At 40.4% G+C, this 12,715-nt stretch overlaps 1 protein-coding gene across 4 annotated transcripts in view; it reads left to right on the top strand.

Moving 5' to 3' along the window:
* The window catches only part of LOC117317021 (rap guanine nucleotide exchange factor 1-like), a 113,191-nt gene that overhangs the window by 56,907 nt on the left and 43,569 nt on the right, over window positions 1-12,715 (top strand). Inside the window, exon 1 of one of the 4 annotated variants that reach the window (XM_033871825.1) lies at window positions 11,609-12,334. The exons of the other annotated variants lie outside the window; for them this stretch is intronic. Coding sequence (XP_033727716.1) covers window positions 12,239-12,334 — 96 coding nt within the window. The 5' untranslated portion in view covers window positions 11,609-12,238. Of the gene's footprint in view, window positions 1-11,608; window positions 12,335-12,715 lie in introns of those variants that run through there. 4 annotated transcript variants of the gene reach the window in all.

The raw sequence follows: 12,715 nt of genomic DNA on the forward strand, positions 1-12,715 counted from the left end.
AAAGGTGAGATGTTGTGGGGAAAGTAGTGTAAAGGTGGGAAGTTTTGGGGAGTAGTATAAAAGGTGGGATGTTGTGGGGATAGTAGTGTAAAAGGTGGGATGTTGTGGGGATAGTAGTGTAAAGGTGGGAAGTTGTGGGGATAGTAGTGTAAAGGTGGGATGTTGTGGGGAGTAGTGTAAAGGTGGGATGTTGTGGGGATAGTAGTGTAAAAGGTGGGATGTTGTAGGGATAGTAGTGTAAAAGGTGGGGATGTTGTTGGAATAGTAGTGTAAAAGGTGGGATGTTGTGGGGATAGTAGTGTAAAGGTGAGATGTTGTGGGGATAGTAGTGTAAAAGGTGGGTAGTTGTGAGGAGTAGTGTAAAGGTGGGAAGTTGTGGGGATAGTAGTGTAAAAGGTGGGAAGTTGTGGGGATAGTAGTGTAAAGGTGAGATGTTGTGGGGATAGTAGTGTAAAGGTGGGATGTTGTGGGGATAGTAGTGTAAAAGGTGGGATGTTGTGGGGATAGTAGTGTAAAAGGTGAGATGTTGTGGGGAGTAGTGTAAAAGGTGGGATGTTGTAGGGATAGTAGTGTAAAAGGTGGGATGTTGTAGGGATAGTAGTGTTAAAGGTGGGATGTTGTGGGGATAGTAGTGTAAAGGTGGGAAGTTGTGGGGGAGAGTAGTGTAAAAGGTGGGAAGTTGTGGGGATAGTAGTGTAAAGGTGAGATGTTGTGGGGAGTAGTGGTAAAGGTGGGATGTTGTGGGGATAGTAGTGTAAAAGGTGGGATGTTGTGGGGAGTAGTGTAAAGGTGAGATGTTGTGGGGAGTAGTGTAAAAGGTGGGATGTTGTGGGGATAGTAGTGTAAAGGTGGGATGTTGTGGGGATAGTAGTGTGAAGGTGAGATGTTGTGGGGATAGTAGTATAAAAGGTGGGAGTTGTGGGGATAGTAGTGTAAAAGGTGAGATGTTGTGGGGATAGTAGTGTAAAAGGTGGGATGTTGTGGGGATAGTAGTGTAAAGGTGGGATGTTGTGGGGAGTAGTGTAAAAGGTGGGATGTTGTGGGGATAGTAGTGTAAAAGGTGGGATGTTGTGGGGATAGTAGTATAAAAGGTGAGATGTTGTGGGGAGTAGTATAAAAGGTGGGATGTTGTGGGGATAGTAGTATAAAAGGTGGGATGTTGTGTGGAGTAGTGTAAAAGATGGGATGTTGTGGGGATAGAAGTGTAATGGTGGGATGTTGTGGGGATAGTAGTATAAAAGGTGGGATGTTGTGGGGAGTAGTGTAAAAGGTGAGATGTTGTGGGGAGTAGTGTAAAAGGTGGGATGTTGTGGGGAGAGTAGTGTAAAAGGTGGGATGTTGTTGGGATAGTAGTATAAAAGGTGGGATGTTGTGGGGATAGTAGTGTAAAAGGTGGGATGTTGTGGGGATAGTAGTGTAAAAGGTGAGATGTTGTGGGGATAGTAGTGTAAAAGGTGGGATGTTGTGGGGATAGTAGTGTAAAAGGTGGGATGTTGTGGGGATAGTAGTGTAAAAGGTGAGATGTTGTGGGGAGTAGTGTAAAAGGTGGGATGTTGTAGGGATAGTAGTGTAAAAGGTGGGATGTTGTTGGGATAGTAGTGTAAAAGGTGGGATGTTGTGGGGAGTAGTGTAAAAGGTGGGATGTTGTGGGGATAGTAGTGTAAAAGGTGGGAAGTTGTGGGGATAGTAGTGTAAAAGGTGGGATGTTGTGGGGATAGTAGTGTAAAAGGTGGGATGTTGTGGGGATAGTAGTGTAAAAGGTGGGAAGTTGTGGGGAGTAGTGTAAAAGGTGGGAAGTTGTGGGGATAGTAGTGTAAAGGTGAGATGTTGTGGGGATAGTAGTGTAAAAGGTGAGATGTTGTGGGGAGTAGTGTAAAGGTGGGATGTTGTGGGGATAGTAGTGTAAAGGTGAGATGTTGTGGGGATAGTAGTGTAAAGGTGAGATGTTGTGGGGATAGTAGTGTAAAAGGTTGAGATTGGATGTGTGGGGAGTAGTGTAAAGGTGGGATGTTGTGGGGATAGTAGTATAAAAGGTGAGATGTTGTGGGGATAGTAGTGTAAAGGTGGGATGTTGTCGGGATAGTAGTATAAAAGGTGGGATTTTATGGGGATAGTAGTGTAAAAGGTGAGATGTTGTGGGGAGTAGTGTAAAAGGTGGGATGTTGTGGGGATAGTAGTATAAAAGGTGAGATGTTGTGGGGATAGTAGTGTAAAAGGTGAGATGTTGTGGGGATAGTAGTATAAAAGGTGAGATGTTGTGGGGATAGTAGTATAAAAGGTGGGATGTTGTGGGGAGTAGTATAAAAGGTGAGATGTTGTGGGGATAGTAGTGTAAAGGTGAGATGTTGTGGGATAGTAGTATAAAGGTGGGATGTTGTGGGGATAGTAGTGTAAAAGGTGAGATGTTGTGGGGATAGTAGTATAAAAGGTGAGATGTTGTGGGGATAGTAGTATAAAAGGTGGGATGTTGTGGGGATAGTAGTGTAAAGGTGAGATGTTGTCGGGATAGTAGTGTAAAAGGTGGGATATTGTGGGGAGTAGTATAAAGATGGGATGTTGTCGGGATAGTAGTGTAAAAGGTGAGATGTTGTGGGGAGTAGTGTAAAAGGTGGGATGTTGTGGGGATAGTAGTATAAAAGGTGAGATGTTGTGGGGATAGAAGTGTAATGGTGGGATGTTGTGGGGATAGTAGTATAAAAGGTGGGATGTTGTGGGGAGTAGTGTAAAAGGTGAGATGTTGTGGGGAGTAGTGTAAAGGTGGGATGTTGTGGGGAGTAGTGTAAAAGGTGGGATGTTGTTGGGATAGTAGTATAAAAGGTGGGATGTTGTGGGGATAGTAGTGTAAAAGGTGGGATGTTGTGGGGATAGTAGTGTAAAAGGTGAGATGTTGTGGGGATAGTAGTGTAAAAGGTGGGATGTTGTGGGGATAGTAGTGTAAAGGTGGGATGTTGTGGGGATAGTAGTGTAAAAGGTGAGATGTTGTGGGGAGTAGTGTAAAAGGTGGGATGTTGTAGGGATAGTAGTGTAAAAGGTGGGATGTTGTTGGGGATAGTAGTGTAAAAGGTGGGATGTTGTGGGGAGTAGTGTAAAAGGTGGGATGTTGTGGGGGGATAGTAGTGTAAAAGGTGGGATGTTGTGGGGAGTAGTGTAAAAGGTGGGATGTTGTGGGGATAGTAGTGTAAAGGTGGGATGTTGTGGGATAGTAGTGTAAAAGGTGGGAAGTTGTGGGGAGTAGTGTAAAAGGTGGGAAGTTGTGGGGATAGTAGTGTAAAGGTGAGATGTTGTGGGGATAGTAGTGTAAAAGGTGAGATGTTGTGGGGAGTAGTGTAAAGGTGGGATGTTGTGGGGATAGTAGTGTAAAGGTGAGATGTTGTGGGGATAGTAGTGTAAAGGTGAGATGTTGTGGGGATAGTAGTGTAAAAGGTGAGATGTTGTGGGGAGTAGTGTAAAGGTGGGATGTTGTGGGGATAGTAGTATAAAAGGTGAGATGTTGTGGGGATAGTAGTGTAAAGGTGGGATGTTGTCGGGATAGTAGTATAAAAGGTGGGATTTTATGGGGATAGTAGTGTAAAAGGTGAGATGTGTGGGGAGGAGTAGTGTAAAAGGTGGGATGTTGTGGGGATAGTAGTATAAAAGGTGAGATGTTTGTGGGGATAGTAGTGTAAAAGGTGAGATGTTGTGGGGCATAGTCGTATAAAGGTGAGATGTTGTGGGGATAGTAGTATAAAAGGTGGGATGTTGTGGGGAGTAGTATAAAAGGTGAGATGTTGTGGGGATAGTAGTGTAAAAGGTGAGATGTTGTGGGGATAGTAGTATAAAAGGTGGGATGTTGTGGGGATGATAGTAGTTGTAAAGGTGAGATGTTGTGGGGATAGTAGTATAAAAGGTGGGATGTTGTGGGGATAGTAGTATAAAAGGTGGGATGTTGTGGGGATAGTAGTGTAAAGGTGAGATGTTGTCGGGATAGTAGTGTAAAAGGTGGGATATTGTGGGGAGTAGTATAAAAGATGGGATGTTGTCGGGATAGTAGTGTAAAAGGTGAGATGTTGTGGGGAGTAGTGTAAAAGGTGGGATGTTGTGGGGATAGTAGTATAAAAGGTGAGATGTTGTGGGGATAGTAGTGTAAAAGGTGGGATGTTGTGGGGATAGTAGTGTAAAAGGTGGGATGTTGTGGGGATAGTAGTGTAAAAGGTGGGATGTTGTCGGGATAGTAGTGTAAAAGGTGGGATGTTGTTGGGATAGTAGTATAAAAGGTGGGATGTTGTGGGGATAGTAGTGTAAAGGTGAGATGTTGTAGGGATAGTAGTATAAAAGATGGGATGTTGTGGGGATAGTAGTGTAAAAGGTGGGAAGTTGTGGGGAGTAGTGTAAAAGGTGGGATGTTGTGGGGATAGTAGTGTAAAGGTGGGATGTTGTGGGGATAGTAGTGTAAAAGGTGGGATGTTGTGGGGATAGTAGTGTAAAGGTGAGATGTTGTGGGGATAGTAGTATAAAGGTGGGATGTTGTGGGGAGTAGTGTAAAAGGTGGGATGTTATGGGGATAGTAGTGTAAAGGTGGGATGTTGTAGGGATAGTAGAGTAAAGGTGAGATGTTGTAGGGATAGTAGTGTAAAGGTGGGATGTTGTGGGGATAGTAGTGTAAAAGGTGGGAAGTTGTGGGGATAGTAGTGTAAAGGTGGGATGTTGTCGGGATAGTAGTGTAAAGGTGGGATGTTGCGGGGATAGTAGTGTAAAAGGTGGGATGTTGTGGGGATAGTAGTGTAAAAGGTGGGAAGTTGTGGGGATAGTAGTGTAAAAGGTGGGAAGTTGTGGGGATAGTAGTGTAAAGGTGGGATGTTGTCGGGATAGTAGTGTAAAGGTGGGATGTTGTGGGGATAGTAGTGTAAAAGGTGGGATGTTGTGGGGATAGTAGAGTAAAAGGTGGGAAGTTGTGGGGATAGTAGTGTAAAAGGTGGGAAGTTGTGGGGATAGTAGTGTAAAAGGTGGGATGTTGTGGGGAGTAGTGTAAAAGAAGTAGATCACTTTTGCGTCATGTTAGATAATGTCTCTGGTCATTCAGCTGATAGAGCATGTTTTTTTTAGCACAATGAGCCAGAGACTTGGGTTGGAATCCTGTCAGATGGCTTAATAGAAATGTGTCCTGTCTATAAATATAAACATTCTAGGTAGGCATTGTTAAACTGCAACATATCATTTTTTTTAGGACATCAGTTTGACAATGTGAAATGGCCCATGAATTTCAAAGCACATAAATCACAATTTTCATACCAGTCTAGACAATTTGTCAATTATTCCCTACTATGTGTTAATAGCAACACATACATATTTAAAAGGTTGGTCAGTTTACTATTATAAACTGATATTTCAGGAAACTCAGACATTATGTCCTGTGATCATCAATTATTATATAGGAACTGTAATGTACATTATATATATATATATAGATCAGATATTCTAGATTAACTTATTTCTATTTGTTATAATTTGTTTGATCTAATCAATTCCTTCCGCAGCACAGCATGTTATGTGATTGATTTTTGATAAGTACACATGTTTCATATTACTGGCCAATAAGGAATGGACACTCAAAGTGACTCATTCCCATTTTGCCATTTTCTAGGATTGACACATGGGGTTGTCATATGTAGACAGTGCTGGACTGGTCAATAGTGTCTGTACTGTCAATGCTGTGTTTAGTCAGGACAGCTCCTCTCTCTTGTCTCTACAGGGACGCAGTGCTGTGTTTAGTCAGGGATTAAAGAACAGAGCTTTATTGAACTCCTCTGTCTCGTCTCTGTACCGGACACAGTGCTGTACGTGTTTAGTCAGGATTTATAAGAGCAGAGCTTTATTGAAACAACTCCTCTCTATTTCGCCTCTGAACAGGGACGCAATGCTGTGTTTTAGTCAGGGGTTTAAAAGAGAAGAACTCCTCTCTCTTGTCTCTGTACAGAGACACAATGCTGTGTTTAGTCAGGGTTTATTAGCTCACCCACCCGAAGGTTTAAAGGGCTACCAAGTTTGTTCAAATGTATAACCTTGACCTTCATTCAAGCTCACATGGGTCAAATATGCTAAAATCTTCAAACAACTTCTAAATGACCAAGAGGCACATGGAGGGACTTGATATTAGGCCTGTAGCATGCTGGGGTGAAGGGCTACCAAGTTTGTTCAAATAAAGGACTTTGACCTTCATTCAAGGTCACATGGGTCAAATACTTTATAGGCTAAAACCTTTAAACAACTTCTTCTCTATAACTGAAAGGCCCAGAGACTTGATATTGGGCCTATACCATGCTGGGTTAAAAGTCTACCAAGTGTGTTCAAATAAATGACATTGACCTTCATTCAAGGTCACATGGGTCAAAAAGGGTCAAATCTTCAAACGAGTTCTTATGAATAATCAAGAGGTCCAGGGACTTGATAGTAGGCCTAGGCCTGTAGCATGCTGGTTTAAAGGGCTACCAGGTTTGTTCCAATGAATGACCTTGACTTTCATTCAAGGTCACATGGGTCAAATATGCTAAATCTTTAAACAACTTCTTCTCAATAACAAAGAGGCCTAGAGATTCAAAGACCTGTTATTAGACGGATAGTTTGCTGGAATGAAGGACAAACAATTTATTGACACGAATATATGCAGAAATGACCTAGATAAACTTCAAAGTTGCTGTAGAGTCAGGTGAGCGATACAGGCCCGTTGGGCCTCTTGTAAGAGTATAGCTTTTGGGGGGAGGGAGGGGGGCTTGTATGTATGTAATGCCCAAGTTTGTCAGGGCTCTAGTGGCTTCAGTCCTTTAGGGATTTGATCAAAACTTCACAAATCGATAAAGGACCAAAATATCTTGAAAAAGTGTGAGTTTCAGGGTCTTTGGGTCAGGGTCACTGATACTTTTTTTAGAGGGGGCAGGTAAGAGACAAGCAATACTCAGTATGCTTGTTGAAACATATCTGTAACAGTGATCATCTTTCTTTGATCAGGTAAAGCTGCTTTGATTTGTCTGTCAGTTGACCTGGTAAAATTAGGTCATTGTGACATATGCATGTTGTATGCATAGATCAGTTGCTTCTGCATTAGAGTTCACCTTTCTATGACCTGTTAGTCCAATATTCCAATGAATATTAACTATACCAATGTTACATTGATTTATATATGTAATTTCTCTAAGCTGCAGAATACTATTTTCGGGTGTATATCCATGAGAAGATCTATAAGCTTGACCAACAGGACTTTCCATTATATGTAACGATTCTATTACAGGTGATATTAGAATACTAGTAGAAAGCTCAGAAATAAAATCTAAATCTTGTCATCAGAAATCTGTAATAAGCCACTAGACGAAAATAGATGGTTGTATTATGTTTCAAGGCAGACCTATAAACCTGTCAGAGTAATACTAGAAGGGTTTATCCCTGCGGACTGATATTACTCATGCCATTGTTTAGGGTAATTATTGGTGAGTGCCTCAATCAGACAGAGGTTTGTAATTCAAGATCAATATGTTCATAAGCAAACGTTTACAAGGCTCTGATCAATAGCAAGGATTTGTGTACCATTATGTACCAGCTGCAATGCCTTCCATCGGAAATGAGACAGAGATATGGAGCACAAACAATCCAGGAACCGGGGAAACAATGGACTGAAATAACAGTAAAAAATATGCAATGCTGAACGGTTTGTTCAGTCTATAAAAACAGACAATATTTTTTAATGTTTGGTTGAATGAAGAACCATCATGCTTCCCTTTATATATCTCACATATTATACTTCGACCATTGAATAATACAATATATATATATAAAAAAAAATAACAAAAACAGAACAATCAAAGGAAGAGTTGTTTTAGATAACTCTTTGAATATAAAATGTTCTCGCCGGTGGTCAACCCAGTCCAGTTCCTCTACATTCTTCCCTCTTTCAACAAAGTCTTTGACCCTGAAGACATGCATGACTCTATATACCACCTTCCATCTATGTTTAGTTCAGCACCAAATTAACAGGAGAGGAAAATGACCAGACCGGGACTCAAACCTGGGACCTCCAAACTCTAGTTTATGCTCTAATCATTTACCTGGCCACCAGACTTTAGCCCAGTCTAGTTTGTGCTCTAATCATTTACCTGGCCACCAGACTTTAGCCCAGTCTAGTTTGTCCTCTAATCATTTACCTGGCCACCAGACTTTAGCCCAGTCTAGTTTGTCCTCTAATCATTTACCTGGCCACCAGACTTAAGCCCAGTCTAGTTTGTGCTCTAATCATTTACCTGGCCACCAGACTTAAGCCCAGTCTAGTTTGTGCTCTAATCATTTACCTGGCCACCAGACTTTAGCCCAGTCTAGTTTGTGCTCTAATCATTTACCTGGCCACCAGACTTAAGCCCAGTCTAGTTTGTCCTCTAATCATTTACCTGGCCACCAGACTTTAGCCCAGTCTAGTTTGTCCTCTAATCATTTACCTGGCCACCAGACTTTAGCCCAGTCTAGTTTGTGCTCTAATCATTTACCTGGCCACCAGACTTTAGCCCAGTCTAGTTTGTGCTCTAATCATTTACCTGGCCACCAGACTTTAGCCCAGTCTAGTTTGTGCTCTAATCATTTACCTGGCCACCAGACTTTAGCCCAGTCTAGTTTGTCCTCTAATCATTTACCTGGCCACCAGACTTTAGCCCAGTCTAGTTTGTGCTCTAATCATTTACCTGGCCACCAGACTTTAGCCCAGTCTAGTTTGTGCTCTAATCATTTACCTGGCCACCAGACTTTAGCCCAGTCTAGTTTGTGCTCTAATCATTTACCTGGCCACCAGACTTTAGCCCAGTCTAGTTTGCGCTCTAATCATTTACCTGGCCACCAGACTTTAGCCCAGTCTATTGTGCTCTAATCATTTACCTGGCCACCAGACTTTAGCCCAGTCTAGTTTGTGCTCTAATCATTTACCTGGCCACCAGACTTAAGCCCAGTCTAGTTTGTGCTCTAATCATTTACCTGGCCACCAGCCTTTAGCCCAGTCTAGTGTGTGCTCTAATCATTTACCTGTCCACCAGACTTTAGCCCAGTCTAGTGTGTGCTCTAATCATTTACCTGTCCACCAGACTTTAGCCCAGTCTAGTTTGTGCTCTAATCATTTACCTGGCCACCAGCCTTTAGCCCAGTCTAGTTTGTGCTCTAATCATTTACCTGGCCACCAGACTTTAGCCCAGTCTAGTTTGTGCTCTAATCATTTACCTGGCCACCAGCCTTTAGCCCAGTCTAGTTTGTGCTCTAATCATTTACCTGGCAACCAGACTAAGCCCAGTCTAGTTTGTGCTCTAATCATTTACCTGGCCACCAGACTTTAGCCCAGTCTAGTTTGTGCTCTAATCATTTACCTGGCCACCAGACTTTAGCCCAGTCTAGTTTGTGCTCTAATCATTTACCTGGCCACCAGACTTAAGCCCAGTCTAGTTTGTGCTCTAATCATTTACCTGGCCACCAGACTTTAGCCCAGTCTAGTTTGTGCTCTAATCATTTACCTGGCCACCAGACTTAAGCCCAGTCTAGTTTTGCGTCATATATGTGATTTTCTTTTGTCAGACTCGGGCCAACTGTAATACAACACCACTCAACCCATTTGGTTACACAACACAAATACTCTTAGCATGCAATTGAACTCGGATGAATCAAATGACTCAGCTCATATAAGTACATATATATAAGCCCTGACTCATTTGACTAAGCATTCTTCCAAATTTACATTCTGGTCATTAAAAAAAATATCCCTCATACAGATATGGATTAGTCACATTCTCCTTCTAATACGTTTGATTCTATAAACACAAAATCTTTCCTAACTCTCAAGATTGACTAAATACTCCCTCCTATATCCAACCATTCCTTATAGACTGACATACGAGTCAAATAAAGCTTCCATTTGACTCTAATTGGACGCAGTAAAATACTTATCTTTACTCAAATGAATGTTATTATAGTCCACAGTAATTTAAAGGTAAGTTAGTCGTTACTCCTTTAACTCTTGTGAGGAAACTGTTTATTCTGACTAAAACATTAACCTGACACAAACTCAAATGAGTTCAATATTGGAAGGTCAACATATGGAATCATTATGATAACAAATTACTCAATTCTGGTCTATTTTATGGGTTGAATAGCTGGATAAAGAGTAATACACTAGGATCATCAAATAGGAATAACTGTGTTGATCTCCTTTGTACTTTTCTCATCGTAGCCTCCATTTGAAATCAACTCCGTCAATATATGTAATGTTCGGACCCTATTTTAACCATTGGGCATTTTAATAAAGACAAATGTTCATAATATGAATTTAAGTTTAAGATGTTATCCAGAATGAAATAAATTAGCAATGATCACTCTGAAAAGATTGTTTTCATCGGGAAAAAAAAAAAGATTTTCATCGTTTCATTGGGTAAAAAGTTTTCATAGAAAAGATTGTTTTAATCGGAAAAACAATCGTTCTTTACAAAAAGTAATTGCTTTCACAAAATATTTTCTGTTTCATTTCTTCCATTGTTGATCAGACATTCGAAAGTGGGGGATGGGCTTATTCCTGAATATGGGCCTATGCAGAGAAAATGTGAAAAAATAGGGGGTGGGCTTGTCATAAAGCATAGGCTTATATCTGGTAAAATAGGTACTTGTTCATGATTGAGAATATTATTGTTTTGGAAAATTAAAACGATCATCTATTAGACTCTTATGATTTATAATTAACTTCTATGATTTATAATTAACTTCTATGATTTATAATTAACTTCTGGAAACCTTCGGTTAATGGCAGTAGTTTCCCCATCACACCATTCCAGGATGAAGTTAAAATTCCCCTTGTGGAGCCTCTACAAGCCACTCTATATACATGCAACATGTCTCAAAAGCATGCTCACAGTTCCCTGAAATCATTGATCTCTTGATGGTCCACCTCTCCTTCCCAATCCCAACTTCTTTCTTTCACCATTATAGACCTGTAATTGGCTCACCACAGACAAATTTTGGCTATCTGTTAATTGAATCTAGTTAATTAAGTTATAAAAAAGGAAATGTTGACAAATGTAATTGTATTGAGGTTCTTGTGTCTGTTTCTCTAGTTTGGCATACGTTAGTATTGTAAAATGTTACATGTATCCGCTTTATAATTCACTGTTATCATATTATAAAAGAAGATCAAAATATACACTGTGTATTTTGTGCCCTTTATGTAATTTCCCTGTGGTATATACATATATACACTTGAGAGAAAACTAGAAATGCCACACTTCAATATGCCCTTTGAAATACATTACTGCATATATATATATACATTACAAGATGATGACCAGGAAAACCTTTATAATCTCCCCTTTAATGGCCTCAATAGAAAACTGTTTATTGACATAATGTTATATTGGAAAAGATTACCCAGCAGCGTTTGACATCACTATGGTAATACACACCATTGCCTGAGGTCATATTAAAAACAAGTAAATATTTATGTCTTCCCTGTGGGGCGCCAGAGGTAGGTAAAGATTCATACATAATATGTAGCCAGAATCCAATAAGAATAAAAAGATACAATTTGTATGTGGTTTGCCCGTGGGAGCCTCCAGTGGTAGAGATAGTGCACCTCTCCCTCTGATTACTGTTCAGCCATCCTACAGGCCTTCTGATGCAAATGCCAGGCGATTTGTGCTGCTGAATAATACAGGGCCTGATTCATCCTGGTCTCCCCACATACACATGTACTTAGGACTAACACTGCTGACAGATGACACAGGATTCTTATTCTTCCTTTATATCCTTACTGGAGGACCACATCTCTCCATCCACACAGACAAACTTCAGGATTTTGTGTTGAGTTGGCTTCTCCTGCATTGATAGATATATGTGTGTAAGAACTGTTTATGGCGTTGGAAGTGTGTTATAAACAGTGTATTATAGGAATATTGTCTCCTCTATTGTAATTGTGAAGTCTACAGAGGACACTATACCTGTAGTTGTGTTGATCTCCATCACATCACACCTGTGCTGACAGAATGTTATCAGTTAACCTGTGTTTTCATTGGATTTAAAGCAAATGGCCCTTTAATTCTAACTACCATTTGGGTCATTACGAGGAAGCACATCATTTCATTGATACCGATCTTATAGCATTCTGGAAACGTAAAGAGATGCAGCCTGTTTCGTATATAAGGAATTGAATGATTTTTTTTGGTTGGTGGGGACACATCAGTTGGCTGTCACCGCAACAGTGATGCATACTCACACAGGTAAAAAGGGAAAGCATCCCTCCGACAAAGCCAGTACTCTCGACAAGAAGAAAAAGAAAGGGCATATTGAAGAAGTTAAGGTATACACATATATTGATTACCAGTTTTGTCATATATTCTGGAGCCTTATATTAATATGCTGTTTTTTTCCCCACTTTTTTCTGTAGATTTTCTAAATCTATTGATTCTTATGTAGCTTTAAAGTTTGTATAGATATAAAACTTGCTTAGGTACAATGCTAGTACTTACTATTTAAAGCTGTATTGATATCTTGCTGCCTTACATAAAAATCTTGTACCACTTGTAACAGTTTAATTGTTTTGATTTGTAATTATATTATTTGACACCATTCCCTGTATAATGTGAAAAAAGCCCAGATCAGAAACTGGAATTAATTTCTGTGAAAATGCCAATCCTTTTTATCTGGAAATACCAAACAATTATGTTGTCTAGTAATTTAT

Source organism: Pecten maximus, chromosome 2, assembly GCF_902652985.1.
Source record: "Pecten maximus chromosome 2, xPecMax1.1, whole genome shotgun sequence".
NCBI classification, from domain to species: Eukaryota; Metazoa; Mollusca; class Bivalvia; order Pectinida; family Pectinidae; genus Pecten; species Pecten maximus.